The sequence below is a fragment of the Crocuta crocuta genome, unplaced genomic scaffold, assembly GCF_008692635.1.
Source record: "Crocuta crocuta isolate KB4526 unplaced genomic scaffold, BGI_CrCroc_1.0 scaffold290, whole genome shotgun sequence".
In the NCBI taxonomy this organism is placed as follows: Eukaryota; Metazoa; Chordata; class Mammalia; order Carnivora; family Hyaenidae; genus Crocuta; species Crocuta crocuta.
The window spans coordinates 835030-852989 of NW_027527429.1; the positions used below are offsets into that span (position 1 = coordinate 835030).

Consider the following 17960-nt stretch of genomic DNA (forward strand, 5'->3'; position numbering starts at 1 on the left):
CACGCGCCGCGAAGGTGAAGCATAGATTGGGAACGGGGCGGCCTGGGTGGCCGTCAGGAGGCTGGAGGTCAGTGTTGCGAAGACGTGGGTGCCAGACAGCTGAGGCCCGGACGGCAGAGGGGAAGGGGAGCGGGGGTGGCTCTGGGAGATGCGGGAGCTTGAACGATGGGGGAGCGGGCAGAGCAAGCAGGGGTGAGGGAGCAGCGGAATTGAAGGTGATCCTTGGGGTCCTTGCTGAAGGGCCTGTGTGACACAGGGCACCCGCCGTGGAAACGAGGAACGTGACAAATGTGGCGGAGGATTCAGCATCAGGAATTAAATAATCAAAACACAAAGTAGGACTTCAGCGTTGGTGCATCACGTTTCGAAGGAGAACCAGAGGCCCCCCGTGCTGATGAGCTGCTGTGACGTGGACCCTCGGAGCCCGCTCTTGGCCCAGCCGGCATGGCCTGCCTGCAAGCCCCTTGACCGCATGCCTCAAGAGCTCTCTTAGTTCAAGACTTTTTTTTCATGTTTATTTATTTTTTGAGAGAGAAAGAGAGAGAGCACGAGCAGGGGAGGGGCAGAGAGAGAGGGAGACGCAGAATCCGAAGCAGCTCCAGGCCCGACGCGGGGCTCGAACCCACGAACCGCGAGATCATGACCTAAGCGAAAGTCGGACGCTTAACCGGGCCCTCACAGGTTGCGCTCCCCGAGCGCGAGGGGCGCTCCCCTGGGACATGATCCTGAAGCACGCGACGACGGAGGAGCGTCTAGAGAAACGGCAGAGCCCGCGCGGGGACGCCTGTGTGCGTCTCCCGGGAGGGCTCTGGGGGGCAGGGCCGGGTCTGGTGGCCGCCGCAGGTGCTCGGCAAATACTCTTAAGCTACTGTGTGCACGAGCAAGGACACAGTGGAAAGTGACTGGGTACCTTCGGTCTGTGACCCCCTCAGCCAGTCCGCAAGCGACGTCCATAGGGCGGTTCCCAGCAGCCGTTAGGCGCGCTCGAGGCCGTGTTCCCCGTGTTCGGAATGGCCCCTATTTGCCGTAATGGAAGAACAAAGAGGCACAGGTGTAGCCGAGAGTGTGGGGGGTGCTTTGTCCTGAGGGGAGGGGTGCGGGAGCAGGGACGGGGCGTGTGCCCTGGATTGCAGGGGAGGGAAGGTGCGTTCTGGTGAGGAAGCCGGGTGAGCGGTGGGCACGGGCAGAGGCCTGCGTTGTCACGTGAAGTGGTGGGGCCTTTTCTTCGTAGTCAGTAGAACGGAGCGTGGTGCCCGAGGAGGGGGCGGTGGGCCCACACCGGTCCTTCTGACAGAGTAGAGGGAGGACACGCCGCCCCGTCGGCCCGCGTGGCCCAGATGCGCCACCTGTGCTGGCGAGTCTGGTCCCAGCTCTGAGCGCAGGCGCCTGGGGGCAGCACCCTGGGGCTCCGGTGGGGCGAGGCCCCGAGGCCTGGCCCAGCCCTGCCTTCCACACCAGCCTTAGGTTTCGGGCACCCACCCTGCGGGCCCTGTGCTCTGCGCCTCCATCTCCCTTCCCGTCTGGTGGGCTCAGGGTTCACATCGAATGTTCCTCTCCTGCAGAACAAGAAAAAGAAGAAGACAGATTTCATTCCCTACAGAGATTCCGTGCTGACCTGGCTGCTCCGGGAAAACCTAGGTGAGGACTCTCGGGTCACCTGTCCCTGGGGTTCTGCCTCCCACCCAGGGCCACCGTCTTGCCTTCCCTCCTGGGCTGGTGGCCAGCGACGGGCTGAGGAAAGCAAGTGTGGGGACGCAGCGTGGCCCCTGGAGCCCCAGAACACACACACCTGTATCGGTGCTCCCACTTCAGGCCTGTGACCCCCAGATCAAGTCCCCACCCCTCCCGGGACGCCATGATTCTGGGGGGCCCTGCTTGCTTGCTGGGTTTTTGGCAGGTGCCATATGTCACCCCTTTTCTGAGCTACTGAGAGACAGAGAGGGAGATGGAGACTGAAACGTTGCCGATACTGATCCCTTCCCACCCAAAATTAGCCTCGGGGGCCCTCCCTGGCTCTGTTTACAGCTTGGGAGGCCGACACCCAGGAAGGTAAACTGAGTCACAGGCTGATTTGATGAACGTAGGCAGCTGGGATCTACAGCCTTCCTCAGCTTCATGGCTCTGGTATGAGGGCTTGAGCTGGCCGACCCTGCACCCCGGAAGCAGCCTGGCTGATCCTCAGGTCAGGCTAGCGATGGGTGCCAGCTGGGTGCTCCCGGGGGGTAGGTGACCCCCTCTGAGAGCGGATGGTGTTGTCCTGGGAATGTGTTCCTTTGCCTGAGATGTGGGCCAGGAAGGAGGCCTTTCCCACAGGGCCAGGGCCACCCCCAGGGTAGGGGCAGTTGTCACCTGATGCCGGGCTCCATGCCACCCTGGGCTGGGAATCTGACATTAAATATTGAGAAAAATGTTCCAAATGAGAAAGATAAAAGTGAAAGAAATCATTGCATCTGGAGGTGGATTGAAATGAATGTTGGCTTCCTGAAGAAATTATCATCCTGACTTTGGGAGGAAATGCTCCTCTCTCCATTAGGGGGAGGGGAGGCTGGCTGTTGTAAAATAAACCCAAACGTGGGAAAAGCGCTCTGTAGAAGAAAATAAGGCACCCAACTAAGTGATGAAGTCCAGACCCCCTGCTCCCGTGACTCAGTTTACCTCTCTGGGCCTTAGCCTCCCCAGCATAAATGTAGGAGGGGAGGGGTGCTAAGGTGGGGAGGGGGGAGCCCCCACGACCTGGTCTTCTTCCTACAGGCGGGAACTCCAGGACAGCGATGGTGGCGGCCCTGAGCCCCGCGGACATCAACTACGACGAGACCCTGAGCACGCTGAGGTGTGTCCTCCAGGGAGGCGGGCCCCTCCCCCCGCCTGGCTCCCGGGGAGAGTGGGTCTCTCTGCACCCGAGTCAGGAGCACCACTTTGGGGGGTCCTCTCACCCGGGACTCCTCGAGGCTCCAAGCGGCTGTCGGGACGCCTGGGTCTTCAAGGGCCCATTCCATCCTTGCCACCCTTGGGGCTTCGAGCAACCCAAGACTCCCGTGGTCCCCAACCAGGTCTCTGATTAGTCAAGGGGCACCGTGTGTTCTAAAGGTCCCTCTGGCTGCAGGGCGGGCACCCCGGGTGGGGAGCCCACGAGCTGCCTGGGTCCCGCACCACCAGCAGTGAAAGGAAAGCTGGGTATGGGTCCTGATATAGGCACGGTGGCCCCACTGACTCAAGTGGCAAGAGCCCCTGCTCTGTGCCACAGCCCCTGGGTCCCCACTCTGGAGGCCCTCCCTGCCACAGCTGCCCGGGGCAGGGCTCTGGGTGCTGCCGGGCCCCCTCGGCCCCAGGCCCAGCCCACAGTCCCCTTGGCCGTCCAGGTACGCCGACCGGGCCAAACAGATCCGCTGCAACGCTGTCATCAACGAGGACCCCAACAACAAGCTGATCCGCGAGCTGAAGGACGAGGTGACCCGGCTGCGGGACCTGCTCTATGCCCAGGGTCTCGGGGACATCACCGACAGTGAGTGTCCCTGCCCGCCTGTCCTGGGCAGTGCAGCCGGGCCAGAGTGGCCTCCCTCTGTGGGACGACCCCCCCCACTCGCTGGCTGCGGCCCAGCCGGGGCTGGTCAGGCGGCCTTCACGGCCTTGCCGCCCGAATCCTGGCCCTGCTGAGTCCCCGTGCGACCCCTGCCACCCCCACCCCCGGTGGGAGCCTGGGGTTTCTGTCCTCGACCTGGGTGGACGGCACGGTTTGGGTCTGGAGCTGGCCCAGGCAGGCCACAGACGTTTTCCCCAGAAGCCACGTTGGCAGGCCGTGGGTGAGGGGGTTGCAGTGGTCCCCATGTGTCCGCTGGAGACCCCCCCCACATCCCCGCCACCCTGCCCGGTGCCCAGCCTGCGATGGGTGTGCCTCAGACCCTCTGGAGACAAACCTGTTCTTCTGTTTCTCTGTCTCTCCTCCCTCCCCCACGCTCCCCTCCCCGTAGCCAACACTGTGCCCGGAGGACCCAAATGTGTGTATCCCCCTCGCTGCTCTCTGCACCCCCGCTTCTGTGCCCGCTGTGCGGGGCATAGGGCAGCACGGCGGGGGGAGCCCACCCAGCCCTCCGCTGCCCTCCCCTCTTTCAGGGGCTGGGGACAGCAGCCGCCTCGTTCACAGACACCCCTAGGTAGATGCAGGCCACGCTGCCCTGTGAGCCTGTGTTCTGGGTTCAGTCCCGTGTCTGTATGGGAAACCGAGGCCACGGGGAGGCCTGGTGCGGTCAGGGCCCTGTCGGGCCAGAAGTGGCCGAACTCGGCCTGTCTGAGCGCCCTGCAGCCCCAGAGGCCTGGGAACGTCAGCCGGCGCCGCAGGGCCAGGAGAGCCGGAGGGCGTGCCGAGGCCCGGGCTGGTCCCCTGGCTCCCAGCTCCGGCCTCCCCCAGAGCTCCCCTTCCCGGGGGAATGCCCGTGTGCCCTGGCCTCGGGCCTGGCTCCCTGCGGCATGGATGTGTGGCGTGGCGCCTCCCTGACCCAGGGGCCACAGGCGCCCCCGTTGTCCCTGGCGCCCCGTGCTGTCCTATGTTTGCCGCTGCTCTGCTGTGTGTCTGCTTCCGCCAGGAGGGGTCTGAGCATCTCCCACGCCGGGGGGCATACTCGCCCCAAATCCCAGGCCTTAGGCTCTCAGGGTGCAGGGGTCCCCAGTTCACCTCTCCTCCAGGGCATGCTTGGGGCCGATTCCTGTGCTCAGCGGGGCCGGACGGTTAGCGCAGCGCCATCCCCGCAGCTCGGGCGCGTGGCGGGCCAGGCAGGCGATGGGTACCGGGGGTGGGCGCCCGCGGCACAGAGGCTGAGGACGGGCATCAGGGCCCTGGGTGTAGGAAGGCCGCGGGGCAGTGATGGCAAAGGGTGGTAGACGGGGTGGGGGTGCAGGGAAGTGGCTCCCAGGTGTCAGGGAGCGGGTGCAGGGCCAGGCGGGGTGGGGAGGGGAGAGGCACTCGGGCCGGCGCCCAGCTGCTGCCGGGGTGGAGGGGGGGCCTCTGGGGCCGGGTCCCCGGTGGGGAGGTGGGGGGCAGCCCTGCATGTGCTTGTCCGGCGCTGGGCCCCAGGCTGCACCCGCTGGCCGTGTCTGCTTCCTGCCTCTCTTCAGCCACCTCTTGCTTCTTCCCAACTTGGTCTTTCTTTTCTCTCCCTCCCGTCTGTCTGCCCGCCCTCTCCTTCCCTTCCTCCCGTAGACGTGTCCGACCTTGAGAACAATAACCGTAACCGTGGCGGGGCGGAGTTGAGTCCAGCCCCTGACAATCTCTCCACAGTGACCAACGCCCTGGTGGGCATGAGCCCCTCATCCTCGCTCTCGGCGCTGTCGAGCCGCGCCGCCTCCGTGTCCAGCCTGCACGAGCGCATCTTGTTTGCCCCGGGCAGTGAGGAGGCCATCGAGAGGCTGAAGGTGAGGGCTCGTCCGGCGGGGACACCACCCTCCGGGGGGCGGGCCCGAGACCTCTCCTGCCGAGACGGCCGTGCTAGCGGCTCAGGGTGGGCTTGCTGGGAGGCGGGGCGGCCGTCTGGACCCACCCCGTGCCCCCACCGGCACCCAGCGAGGGGTCCCCTCGCTGAGCAGGGCAGGCACGAATGCTGGGGCTTCTGGGCTCAACCTGCTCCAGGCATTCACCTCCCCCGACCCCCACCTCGGCAGCGGCCCATCAGTGGGCGGGCTGCCCTTTAGTTCATTGGTGTTCCTTGAGCGGATGACTGAGGGGTGGCGGGCTGTGCGGGGCTGGGGGCTCAGGACCTTGGAGACAGAAGCACAGAGTCTGGACCGAGGCTGGCGTGGGGCACGGGGTGGGCGGGATGCCCGTCGGGGGGTGCAGCTGGGAAGGTAAGCAGGAGCTGGCGCGGATGCTGGAAGTGCTCGTCCCCTGTCCCAGCAGTGGCTGAGGGTCATCCGTGCCTCAGAATTAGTCTCTCAGTGTCCCCACACATCTCCCAAGGTCCCCCCGTGTCTCCCAGTGTCCCCCACGTCTCCCAGGGTCCCCACATGTCTCCCAGGGTCCCCCCGTGTCTCCCAGTGTCCCCATGTGTCTCCCAGGGTCCCCCAGTGTCCCCCAGTGTCCCCCGTGTCTCCCAGTGTCCCCCACGTCTCCCAGTGTCCCCCGTGTCCCCCAGTGTCCCCCGTGTCCCCCGTGTCTCCCGTGTGTCCCGTGTCCCCCGTGTCTCCCAGTGTCCCCCGTGTCCCCCGTGTCTCCCGTGTGTCCCGTGTCCCCCGTGTCTCCCAGTGTCCCCCGTGTCCCCCGTGTCTCCCGTGTGTCCCGTGTCCCCCGTGTCTCCCAGTGTCCCCCGTGTCCCCCGTGTCTCCCGTGTGTCCCGTGTCCCCCGTGTCTCCCAGTGTCCCCCGTGTCCCCCGTGTCTCCCGTGTGTCCCGTGTCCCCCGTGTCTCCCAGTGTCCCCCGTGTCCCCCGTGTCTCCCGTGTGTCCCGTGTCCCCCGTGTCTCCCAGTGTCCCCCGTGTCCCCCGTGTCTCCCGTGTGTCCCGTGTCCCCCGTGTCTCCCAGTGTCCCCCGTGTCCCCCGTGTCTCCCGTGTGTCCCGTGTCCCCCGTGTCTCCCAGTGTCCCCCGTGTCCCCCGTGTCTCCCGTGTGTCCCGTGTCCCCCGTGTCTCCCAGTGTCCCCCGTGTCCCCCGTGTCTCCCGTGTGTCCCGTGTCCCCCGTGTCTCCCAGTGTCCCCCGTGTCCCCCGTGTCTCCCGTGTGTCCCGTGTCCCCCGTGTCTCCCAGTGTCCCCCGTGTCCCCCGTGTCTCCCAGTGTCCCCCGTGTCTCCCAGTGTCCCCCACGTCTCCCAGTGTCCCCCGTGTCCCCCAGTGTCCCCCGTGTCCCCCGTGTCTCCCAGTGTCTCCCAGTGTCCCCTGTGTCCCCCGTGTCCCCAGTGTCCCCCATGTCCCCAGTGTCTCCCAGTGTCCCCACATGTCTCCCAGGGTCCCCACATGTCTCCCGGGGTCCCCCCGTGTCTCCCAGGGTCCCCCCGTGTCTCCCAGTGTCCCTGCGTGTCTCTCAGTGTCCTGCATGTCTCACGGGGTCCCCAAGTGTCCCCTAGGACCCACGTGTCTCTTGGTGTCCTTGTGTGTGTGCATTTCTCCCCCTCCAGGTTTATTTTGCCGTTTCCCCTATGGTCTGGCTGTGTCCACGGGAGACACTTGTGTCCGTGGACACGTTAGCTCCTCAGCTCTTCATCGTGACCTTTCAGGCCTNATGTCTCCCAGGGTCCCCCCATGTCTCCCAGTGTCCCTGCGTGTCTCTCAGTATCCTGCATGTCTCACGGGGTCCCCAAGTGTCCCCTAGGACCCACGTGTCTCTTGGTGTCCTTGTGTGTGTGCATTTCTCCCCCTCCAGGTTTATTTTGCCGTTTCCCCTATGGTCTGGCTGTGTCCACGGGAGACACTTGTGTCCGTGGACACGTTAGCTCCTCAGCTCTTCATCGTGACCTTTCAGGCCTGGTACTGCCTGAACAGACCTGGGGACTGGGGTCTCGGGGCCCTTCGCCTGGCAGCCTGGCCTCTGCCCCTGGCCCGGCCCCCCTCACTGTGCTCTGTCCTGCTGCCCAGGAGACGGAGAAGATCATAGCCGAGCTCAACGAGACCTGGGAGGAGAAGCTGCGGCGGACGGAAGCCATCCGGATGCAGAGGTGAGGGGTGGGGGGCCGAGGACTCCGGCGCGGCCCTGGGCCCCCGCTCCTGGGGGTGGCCGCGCCCTCTCACCCAGGGACTCCCACCTGATGGCCCCACCGACCTGATCCCTGATCAGGTGACAGGTCCCTCCAAGTGGACGCCTCAACTCTCTGACCGGATGGGACGCCGCGGGCCGTGGCCAGAGCCCCACTGGCTCCCGGGCGGCCGACTGGTGGGTTGGGGGCCAGGCAGCTCCTGTGGCCTCGGGCCTCGAGCTGACCCAGACACTGTCCCCCGCAGGGAAGCCCTGCTGGCCGAGATGGGCGTGGCCATGAGGGAGGACGGTGGCACGCTGGGTGTGTTTTCTCCCAAAAAGGTAGGTGCTCTTTCTAGCTCAGGGGCACAGCCCTGCCTGGGACAGAGCCGGGCGACACACAACCCTTGGTGCATGTCAGCTTCTCTGGGAGGGGAGGGGACAGGTCCAGATGCCGGGGGCCATGCTCGCCTACAGCCACGCCTCCCCTGTGTGGGAGACGCCCTCTTGGAGCTCAGCCGAAGTCAGGCCTGGCTGTCCCAGCCGGGACCCCTCTTCCCCCACCCAGGCCCAGCTCGCTCACCGGGCCTGGCCCTGTCAGCAGGGGGGCCTCCAGAGCCCCATCCCCCCCGGTAGCTCAGGTAGGGCGTAGCGTCAGCGTTCGGGAAAAAGAGTCTGATAATTCTAGGACTCAGGCCCCCCGCCCACCTCCAAGAGCACCAGACCCTTAGAGCCCTTAAGAGCCATGTTCCGAGCCAAGAAGGCTCAGAGGTGGCGTCAGTGTGTTCTGATCACGTGGGCTCTCTGGGCCCTACCCCGATATCTTGTTAGCGAGGAAGTGCCTGCCCGCCCTCCCGGGGGCAGCCTCATGTGGCTGGCCCCTCACCTGGTTCTGTCTGGGGTGGGAGGGGGGCTCTGTGCCACCAATGCCCGAAGCCAGATGCACGCAGAGCCCCTGCGGTGCTGCCGGGGACCCCGTAGGGAGAGAAGGGCGGACGCTGGTGTGATACCTGCATCGGCCAGGTGGCCACTCCCTGGGGACGGGATGGGCTCCTCCGGCTGCTTCCGCCCTCGTGCACTCTAGGCTGGGGGGACGGCAGGTGCTGAGGCTGGGGTGGGGGTGCTTGCGATGACCTGGGCTAGGCCAGGAAGGAGGGGGCACCCAGCTTCATGTGCCTTCTGGAGAGACCTGGAGTTTTCTTAGGGAGCCTGCCCCTTCCGGGAGGGTGGCACGTACCCCAGGGCCGTGGGGACAGTGCCCTTGGGACACCCAGGACGCGTGGCACCCTGGAGGCCTTTGTCTGGCGGCAGAGGGATTACCTGGCCGTGCTGGGGTGGGAGGACAGCCCTGGGTTCCGCCGAGGGCGCCTCCTCCTGACAAGGGCGGCATTCCCGGGACTCGGGAGCAGCGCCGTGCCAGCCCAGCCCCCTGCCCAGCCCTGCAGGGCGAGCGCCTTGCTCGCGAGAGCGGGCGGTGGGGGACAGCTGTCCGTGTCTGACGACCGCACAGGCGCACAGGGTGTGGGCGGGGCCACGTGGGGTTTGTAGCTTGTATTGGAGGCAGCTTGTTCCAAGGTNGGGACACGGTGAGGGGTGGCAGTCCTGAGCTCAGGAAGTGTGTCGAGGGCCCGGGTGCCCTAGGAAGGGGCAGGTTGCTGAGGGCGGGCGCTGGTCGCCTTCGGCAGGCCCATGGACAGGAGAGGGGTTCGGGCAGGTGGCTCTGCAGGGACTTCCTCCACAGCCCCCGGGCCAGAGCCCTCCCTGGCCAGCATCCTAATCCTTCCGGGCTCACAGATCCACGGGGACCCTCAGCTCCCGCGTGCTTCTGGGGTGGAGGAACGGACCCAGAGCCTGGTGCCATGGCCCTACGGGACCCAGCCTGCGCCCTGCACATCTGGGGACCCGCCACCGCCCCCAGACCCCCTGCTTCCCAGCTCCCCCTAAGTGCCTCCTTCCCGGTGCTGAGCTCCTCACGGAAGCCATGCTGGGAGGACGCTGCGTCCCCAGGAGGCCAGGCCCAGGGCTGGTGGTGGTCTGGAGCCCACGGTCAGCCTGCGGTCAGGGGTCAGCCCGTACTGGGTGGCCTGGGCGCCTCCCCAGGAGAGGTGACCCTCCTTTCTCTCCAGACACCGCATCTCGTCAACCTAAACGAGGACCCGCTGATGTCCGAGTGCCTCCTGTACTACATCAAGGATGGGATCACCAGGTGAGGGTCGTGGGGTGGGGCAGGCTCCCCGGCACAGGAGCCGCCAAGCCTGGGCACTGCTGGTCGCCGGAGGCAATGCCAAGGGCCACCCTGGGCCACGCGGCCCCCTGGGCTAGGCTGCGTTTGGGGCTTGCCCATGGGGTGGGGCAGGCCAGTGGGTGGCGGCCTGTGTGCTGGGTCCCGCCAGCGCTGACAGCCCCCCGCCCCTCCCCAGGGTGGGCCGGGAGGATGCGGAGAGGCGACAGGACATCGTCCTGAGCGGGCACTTCATCAAGGAGGAGCACTGTGTCTTCCGGAGCGACTCCCGGGGCGGCAGCGAAGGTACCTCCACGCTTGGGTCCCCACCTCTGCCCTGGCGCCGCTGACTGTCAGGCCCCAGCAGGGCCACTGGCTCAGCTGCTGCTCCCTAGTCAGGCCCGGGGAAGCCCCTTCATGACCTCGGTGCGCTGAGGGCGGGGCTGTGGACTCGGGGGCCCCCTGCCCACGCCATGAGTGGTTGGGGGGTCTTCGTGGGGGGAGGAGGATGGGGAGCCAAGAGGAGTAAACCTTTTTTACCCCATGCCCTGCTGTTGGCTGTGGGGTGGCCATCTGTCCCCGTCCCCAGCCTACCTGCTGGTCTTCGTCCCCATTGCCCGTCCTGGACGTGGCTCGGGGAGGCACTGTTGTGTCTGTGCGCCGTCGCAGGGCCCACGTCCCCCAGCAGCAGGCATGCCCCCTGCAGGCATCTGGTCTGCACCCACCATGTGGCCCGGACACCTAAGGGTGAGGGCCTTGAGCAGGGTTGGGGACATTGGCTCTCCCAGAATTCTGTCTCCAAAGCCTGCCCTCCTCTGGTGGATGGGCTCCAAGCTCTAGGGGGCTCTGGGGCTCCTGGGGACACACTAGCCACTGGTCCCCATCCGTGCCAACCTGGGGACCCTGAGGGCGCCCTGGTTCTCTGACTTGGGCACAGGCGCCTCCCCCTCAGGCGTCACCCCCCTCATCTGCTGTGTGGGGTGCAGCCCTCCGCTGGCCTCTCTGGGGCCCAGGCGATGGGCTGCCTGGCGGCCGTCAGGCTTTGCAGGGACGGGAGGGCCTGATGAGGGCCGCACCCGGGTGGCCAACCGAGCCGAGCCCTGCGTGCCGACAGGGGGCACTGCCGTCCAGGGTGACAGCCCCTCACTCCCTTCCTTCTCCCTACCCTCCCCCTCACCGTCGTGTAGCCGTGGTGACGTTGGAACCCTGTGAGGGGGCAGACACATATGTCAATGGCAAGAAAGTCACGGAGCCCAGCATCCTGCGGTCAGGTATGGCTGGGGCCTGGAGACGGGCATCCCCTTCTCCCCTGGTGTCTCGGGACCGGGCCTGGGGGCCATGCCTCGGCTCGGCGTCTCCTTCCTGGGCCCTGGGCCCCAGGGCAGGGAGGACAGTGAGGGTGACTGAGTGTGGCTTGCCAGGACGGCGGGGGAGGAGCTGAGGGAGGCCTTAGGGAGGACTCCCCAGCAGACGGGCTGGTGTGGGAGGAGCTGAGCCGTCTCTGTGGGCCTCAAGTTGGAAGGAAACTAGGCTGTCCAAAGAGCCCTTGTAGGCAGGACTGTCCCAGATGGTGGGTGCTGCTGCCCTGGTGGCCGTGTCTGCCCCGGAGGGTCCTGCAGACCAGTGGACCCTGGGCCTGGGCACGTGCAGACCGGCCCCTGCCCTGCTCCCATTGAGTGGGGAGACCAAGGGGAAGGGCAGGGCGTGTGAGCCTGCCCTGCAGCACCCTGCGGGGGGCGGGAGGGGTGCACGCACAGCCCGCAGGCCTGGAGGAGTGGCCAGGGCCGGGGCACCGGGGCAGGAGGCCGGGCTGGCCTGGGGGCGAGCGAGCGCGGGCTGTGCACAGGACCTCACGTTGGAAAAAGCCCCAGGATGGTTGTGCAGACAGCACTGGCTGCTGTATGGGCGGGGGGTGGTTCTGGCGACAGTGAGGTCTTGGCTGTGGGGTTGGTGCCTGGCTGGCCCGGAGCGGGGACCCGGGGTGGTTCCTGGGGGCCCTGCCCGTGTTCCGCTTTTCCCATCTTCCTGCCCTCGCCCCTTGAGGCCACGCCAAGGCCACAGGCTACTCCCCTAATTGCCGGCGGTGCTTCCGTCCCCCAGGAAACCGCATCATCATGGGAAAGAGCCACGTGTTCCGATTCAACCACCCCGAGCAGGCGCGGCAGGAGCGCGAGCGCACGCCCTGCGCAGAGACGCCCGCCGAGCCCGTGGACTGGGCCTTCGCGCAGCGCGAGCTGCTGGAGAAGCAGGGCATCGACATGAAGCAGGAGATGGAGCAGAGGTGAGGCCCGGGGCGGGGGTCCCCGTGGCCTCCCTGCGCCCTCGCCCCCGCGACGCCCGCTCACCCGCGCCCGCCCTCACAGGCTCCAGGAGCTGGAGGACCAGTACCGCCGGGAGCGGGAGGAGGCCACCTACCTGCTGGAGCAGCAGCGGCTGGGGAGGGGGGGCCGCCNACCGTCTTCCCTCGGGGCAAGCGGCCTGGGTGAGAGGGCCTGAGCCTGGGAGACCCGACCGCCCCCACCTGGTGTCCCTGCTCCCTTCCTCCTGCGGGCACAGTGGGCAAAGGTGTGTGAGCTGGGACAGGGTAGGAAGGTCAGCCCCAGTGTGCCCGCCTGCCTGTCCTGCGGGCACGTGCCCCAGATGCTGCCCCCTGCTGGGCTGACCTGACTCAGAGTGCCCCGGTTCTGGTCAGCCCCTCTGGCTGCTCCCGGGCGGATCCTTCTGTGGGTTTCCTTCTCTCCGAGAGCCCGGGACAGTGAGTGCGGAAGTGGGGGCCCCAGCACAGATGCCCCCCACCCAGGCCAGAGTGGGGAACAGTGGCATTTCCATGACGACCGCACGTGCCTGTCCCCACAGTCCAGTGGACGGAGAGGGAGTGCGAGCTGGCGCTGTGGGCCTTCCGGAAGTGGAAGTGGTACCAGTTCACGTCTCTGCGAGACCTGCTGTGGGGCAACGCCATCTTCCTCAAAGAGGCCAATGCCATCAGCGTGGAGCTCAAGAAGAAGGTGGGCGCCGCCCCGCTGCCCACCCAGCCTGCCGCCCTCACGCTGCCCTGCTCTTGGGGCCCCGTACAGGGGTGGGCAGAGCGAGGGAGGCCCGGGGACGGCCCGAGGTGCACGCACACCCGCCCCGCTCCGGGAGCAGAAGGTTCTGGTCAGCCGTGTGGGGGAGTGCGGCCCGGAGGTGGGGCCCGGCTCCCCCCCTAAGGGGCTGACGGGCGACCGTCTTCCGCTGCCACAGGTCCAGTTCCAGTTTGTCCTCCTCACGGACACGCTGTACTCCCCGCTGCCGCCAGACTTGCTGCCCCCAGAGGCTGCCAGGGACCGGGAGACGCGCCCCTTCCCGCGCACCATCGTGGCCGTGGAGGTCCAGGACCAGAAGAACGGGGCCACCCACTACTGGACGCTGGAGAAGCTCAGGTGTGGCGGGCAGGCTGCCGGGGCGGCGGGGTGGGCGCGGGTTCCCGGAGCTCCCGTGTCCCTGCCCCTGTCTCTCCTGCTGGAATTGCTTTTCCAATCGGAAGGCGGAAGGGTTGGCATAGAACCCAGTTCTCCTACGGCCGCGGTGGTCAGGTGTACCGTGCTTTCAGGAGGAGCAGCGGGTGAGGCTGACAGCCGCAGGAAGGCGGCCGGGGGCCAGCAAGCACGCTGGGCAGAGGCCGCGTCCTCAGAAGGGCTCGGCAGCAGCCAGCCTCTCCACCGGGGGGCTGTAGGCATCCCAGGGGAAGACGGAAAAGGTCGGAGGGCCTGAGGGGGCCGGGCTGTGGGCGAGACTGTCCCTGCGAGAGGCGTCCCTCCTCCGGCTCCACCTGCGCGGTCCCCCAAGCTCCTTCCAGTGGGTGGCTCTTCACTGAGAAAGGGGACTGAGTGACATGCAGGCCGGTGCCGTCGAAGGAGAGTCTAACTAACGTCACTCACAGTGTGCTAGAAACGAGGGGCCCTGCGTGTACCGGGCCATGGGGGGCGGGAGGGAGCGCGGGCCATCAGGAGGGAGACGGGCAGAGTGAGCGAGCCTGCGGCCTCCGTGGGGGTCTTTGTGACCTGGGCAGGGCAGGGCCAGCTCTGGGACTGGCCGGTTTGAATTTCTCTGCTGGGTTTCGGCACGCAGAGCCCGCCCCTGGCTGCCTGGAGCCTGGCTCTCGGGTGATTTCGGGCAGGGGGACACTGGCCTGGAGTGTGAGTCAGACACGAGTGGGCGGCAGTGGTTTTCCGTTTTCTGGTGAAACGTGGGCCCACCCACAAATTGTCACTGTCCCTGGGAACCAGCCGGCCCAGCCAGCCAGGCTCCAGAGGTGTCGCGACACCCAAAATACGGAGAAGAAAAGCTGTAAAAACGCTCACACGGTCCTACCGCGACCTGCCCCACACAGCCTCGCACGCTCACAGATGTCTGCACACCTTCCTTTCCCGTATGGCTCGCTTGCATGCTCACACGCACGTGCGGGCACACACACAAGCATACGCGCTCTTGTAAGATTCACGGGAACAGATGTGCTCGCTCAGGCCGCGCCCTCCCCGGCACCGCGCTGTGGCCGGGACGAACCTGTACGGATCACCGCCGAGCCCTACGGGGAAACAACTTCATTCCCTTTCTTCCGACAAGGACACTGGTCGGTTTTCCTGGGGGTAATAATCTTTGAAACACGTCCTGTTCTGTATCCGGTCACCGATTTGCCATCCGTTCCCGGGAGCGTCCAGGGCTTTGTGACACGATCTCCCCCTCCCACCTGGGTGTCCCCACCGCGGCTCTGGCCCGGGTTCTCACTCCGTTTCCCCTCCAGTTCCCAGCCCGTGCTGCCTGCTCAGGCCTCGCTGTCACTGTGCCAGCCTGGGGAGTGTGTAGCTCATCTGGAGGTTTTCTTGCTCAAGGTTGACAGACTCCGAGGACCCTCAGGGCCTGTCAGCAAACCACGCTGAACCCGGGTGGCGCAGAGCTGTGGCCGGAGCTGGCCCAGCCCGCCGTCCCCGGCAGCAGGAGGTGCGCGTGCTGGCCGCTCTGCCCGGGCCCACGGTCGTGTCTGTGTCCCTGCAGGCAGCGCCTGGCCCTGATGCGGGAGATGTACGACCGGGCCGCAGAGGTGCCCTCCAGCGTCATCGAGGACTGTGACAACGTGGTGACTGGCGGAGACCCCTTCTACGACCGCTTCCCCTGGTTCCGGCTGGTGGGCAGGTGGGCGCCTCCTTCCCTCCCTGGGCTCAGAGAGAGAGAGAGAGAGAGAGAGAGAAGGGGGGGCAGGGAGCGGGCCTCCTCCGAAGGCCAGTCCCCTGGCTGGGCCCTGGCCCTGACACGAGGAGGGAGCCATTGAGAGGCCCTTGCCCGCCTTGAGGCCCCTGACCTTGTCCTTCCTGGGTCTGAGGCACCCCGCCCCAGCCACTCCTGTCCACAGACCAGCGGGCCCTGTAATTTGGGGACCGAGGAGGGGAGGGTCCTGGTGCGGGGCTGTGGCCGCCGGGCTGCACGTGTCCATGCGTGTGAATGCGCGGCCTGGTCAGGCTGAGTCACCTGGTCCTCACGTGACCTCACCACGCTTGGCGAGGATCGCGCCAGTGGGTACTTTCCAGAACCTTCTGTAGCCTTCCCCTGAACACACGTGTGGTTTCTTACAAGCCTGGGGACGGGATGCACTTTTGGTTCTTGTGTCTCTTAAAGCAGCACTCCTGACAGTCTGTGTGTTTGGTTTTGGTTTTGAACAGAAGCCCCCACCCCCGCCCTGTGCGTCCCTGGAGTAGCTGGTGTTAACTTCTCTCTGTCTTGTCGCACTAACCTCAGTTCAGTCATCTCTGGCTGCAACAGCTACCCTCTTCTCAACACATGCATGAGCGAGCGCATGGCTGCTCTCACCCCCTCCCCCACCTTCCTGAGCCCCGACTCCGACGCCACCGAGCCTGCCGAGGAGCAGAGCGTGGGGGAGGAGGAGGAGGAGGAGGAGGAGGAGGAGGAGGAGGAGGATCCGCAGGACGACGTCTTTCCGGAGCACGCGCTGTGCGACGGCCGGGACCCGTTTTACGACCGGCCCCCCCTGTTCAGTTTAGTAGGAAGGTTGGTGAGGTCGAGGACGGCATGCTGGGAAGGAAGCAGCTCTTTTGCGCAGGAGCACTGCTGCGGGCACCACTGGCCGCCGCCAGGGCGTGGCCCCCGAGCGGAGGGCGTGAGGGAGCGACAGGACTCCTGGCCATCCTGGAGTGTGCCCGGCAGGGAGAGCGGGCCCCGGTGTGAGAAGAGGCGGCGCGCCCGGAGCACGGCCGTCCGGCACTGTGTGGCGGAGCCACGTCTACAGACGGGCCCTAGAACCCGGGGGAGGGGCCCCGAGCGGGGCCCCTGGGGGACACCTGGGAAAGCGGGGTCTGCGTCTGCACACCCACCACCGGCGGCGGCTTCGCTTCCCTCCACCTCCTCGTGCCATTGAGGAGAAGGAGGCAGCCGGCCTGGCGGGCGGGAAGGCAGGGCAGGCACCCGGGCAGGGGAGAGTCTGCCTCTGAAGCGAGGGGCCCGCTGGGCCTCGCCTTTCCCTGAGCCTTTCTCCATCTAGAAGGTGAGGACAGTTCGATCCTCCTGACCTGGCTGTCACGGCGAGAGACGGCACCCGTGGCCCTGTGCCCTCGAGGCCATGCCCTTGGCAGCGGGCTCGTTACATTTTTCTGGATGGAAGAGGGAGGCCAAGGTCAGGAGTGGAGCACAGGCCCCTGGGAAGCCCAGACCCTGCAGGCAGAGTGGACAAATACAGCCGCCATTCACATTTTTTATTGTGATGGAATGGAAGCAAAAGAGACAAAGGAAAGCTCTAGAAAGCTAGCTGCCGTAGGAAGGCCTTCAGCCCACAGAACAACCGCATTTAGATTTTATACGTAGAAAAAGCGTAAGATAGTCTCAACAGCAGCCTTTTCCGAGCTGGAGGTGGCTTCCGTGGGCTAGGCCAGTGGGAGTTTCCGCAGGTCTTGACCTTGGAGCAGTGGTCCTGGGAGCTGAAGGCTGAGGCCGGCCCCCAGACGCGGGTTCACGCTGGGAGCCCGGGACGGAAAGCCCACCAGCTTCTCCTGGAGGAAGCAGATTCCCACGGGTGCATGTCGTGGGGTGATTCTGACGAGCTGTGCCTGGGTGTGACGTGCTGGCCTCCCGGACAAACACGTGGGCTCTCTCCCTCTGAGATGGCCCGGGTCTGGGCCTCCTGCCCCGGGGAGAGTGGGCGGTAGCCCCAGGGGCCAGCTCCCCGCAGGCCTCTAGGAAGCCCTGGGCGGCTCCAGTGTCAGGTAGGCGTGGGCTCAGGGCGCAGGGGAGCGAGGGCACTGGGGAAAACGGGGTGTGGGCTCTGCAGTCTCAGCCAGAAAGAGCTGGGTCCTTCCAACATTCCCCCTTCTGTGGATCTGAGATGTCACAAAACAACCAAACCAAACCAAAGTCATCAGGGAGAGGCCGGCCCCCCGACGGCGGGCGGTCTGTGTAGGGCCTCATCTGGAAATGCCCCCATCTTTTTGGTTTGGCAAGAATTGGCTTCTCCCGCGCAGCAGCTGTGCAGGCCAGGCCCTGGGAAGGAGCCCATCTTTGGTTTCCTTTTATCCTTCTGGAAGCTGCTGGCTCTCTCTCTCCAAAGCTTAAGCAGAATTGGGGCACCCACTCTTGTCTCCCTTTGGAAAGGCTTTCCTGGCCCCAGCATGCGTCTCTGCACCTCACCAACCTTGTGGTTAGCCCTGCCTCCTCCCTCCCGCCGCACTCAGCCCTGGCTCTGCTGCTCTGCCGCCTCCTTCTCTCTGGGCGGGTTTCAGCCTGCTTCAAGGTGCCCTCACCCCTGTGGACGGCCCCCCCCAGTGTGGGGGGCCCCTCACCCATGGCCAGGGTTAGCCCCCAGTGGCCTCTCCCTCCGGTGGTCTGGGGTGCCGGGTGAAGGAGGGAGGTGGGATGGGCTGACCCAGGCAGCAGAAGTGGCCTTTGGGGGCTCTGGTTCCCCCCGGCCCCCAATAATCCTCCCTGCCTGGGGCACCGCTTTCCATAGCGGGATGGGCAGGGAGCCGCAGAGAGGAGGGCGAGGGGCTGGCCGCCAGGGATGGAGGGTCCAGGGAAGGGGGGCGGGGGCGGCGGGAGGAGGGGCTGCCCGA

The 17960-nt window shown here is 66.3% G+C and overlaps 2 protein-coding genes across 2 annotated transcripts in view; one reads left to right on the forward strand and one right to left on the reverse strand.

Moving 5' to 3' along the window:
- The window catches only part of KIF1A (kinesin family member 1A), a 66141-nt gene that overhangs the window by 16554 nt on the left and 31627 nt on the right, over nucleotides 1–17960 (forward strand). The window contains 16 exon segments of the mRNA XM_077757360.1: nucleotides 1563–1638; nucleotides 2752–2830; nucleotides 3360–3502; nucleotides 3969–3995; nucleotides 5195–5406; nucleotides 7553–7632; nucleotides 7916–7991; nucleotides 9776–9855; nucleotides 10070–10176; nucleotides 11058–11141; nucleotides 11971–12151; nucleotides 12234–12352; nucleotides 12676–12875; nucleotides 13111–13289; nucleotides 14902–15039; nucleotides 15640–15909. Coding sequence (XP_077613486.1) covers nucleotides 1563–1638; nucleotides 2752–2830; nucleotides 3360–3502; nucleotides 3969–3995; nucleotides 5195–5406; nucleotides 7553–7632; nucleotides 7916–7991; nucleotides 9776–9855; nucleotides 10070–10176; nucleotides 11058–11141; nucleotides 11971–12151; nucleotides 12234–12352; nucleotides 12676–12875; nucleotides 13111–13289; nucleotides 14902–15039; nucleotides 15640–15909 — 2051 coding nt within the window.
- On the reverse strand, nucleotides 519–10656 carry LOC144226014 (uncharacterized). Its single transcript, XM_077757351.1, has 5 exons — nucleotides 10465–10656; nucleotides 8660–8734; nucleotides 1480–1556; nucleotides 911–1017; nucleotides 519–644 (listed from the first exon to the last, which is right to left on the reverse strand). The coding sequence occupies exons 1-4, from the start codon at nucleotides 10644–10646 to the stop codon at nucleotides 929–931; spliced, it is 423 nt and encodes a 140-aa protein (XP_077613477.1). The 5' UTR covers nucleotides 10647–10656; the 3' UTR covers nucleotides 519–644; nucleotides 911–928.

Excerpts from the sequence above, each read along its gene's own strand:
- LOC144226014 (XM_077757351.1), bottom strand. The coding sequence starts at position 10,646 with ATGTCCCCAACCCTGCTCAAGGCCCTCACCCTTAGGTGTCCGGGCCAC. Across the intron at positions 8,735-10,464 it reads ATGGGGACGAAGACCAGCAG|CCTAGAGTGCACGAGGGCGG; the intron begins GTAGGCTGGGGA and ends CCGTCCCCCCAG. Across the intron at positions 1,018-1,479 it reads CAGAGCACAGGGCCCGCAGG|GGGCCATTCCGAACACGGGG; the intron begins GTGGGTGCCCGA and ends TACGGCAAATAG.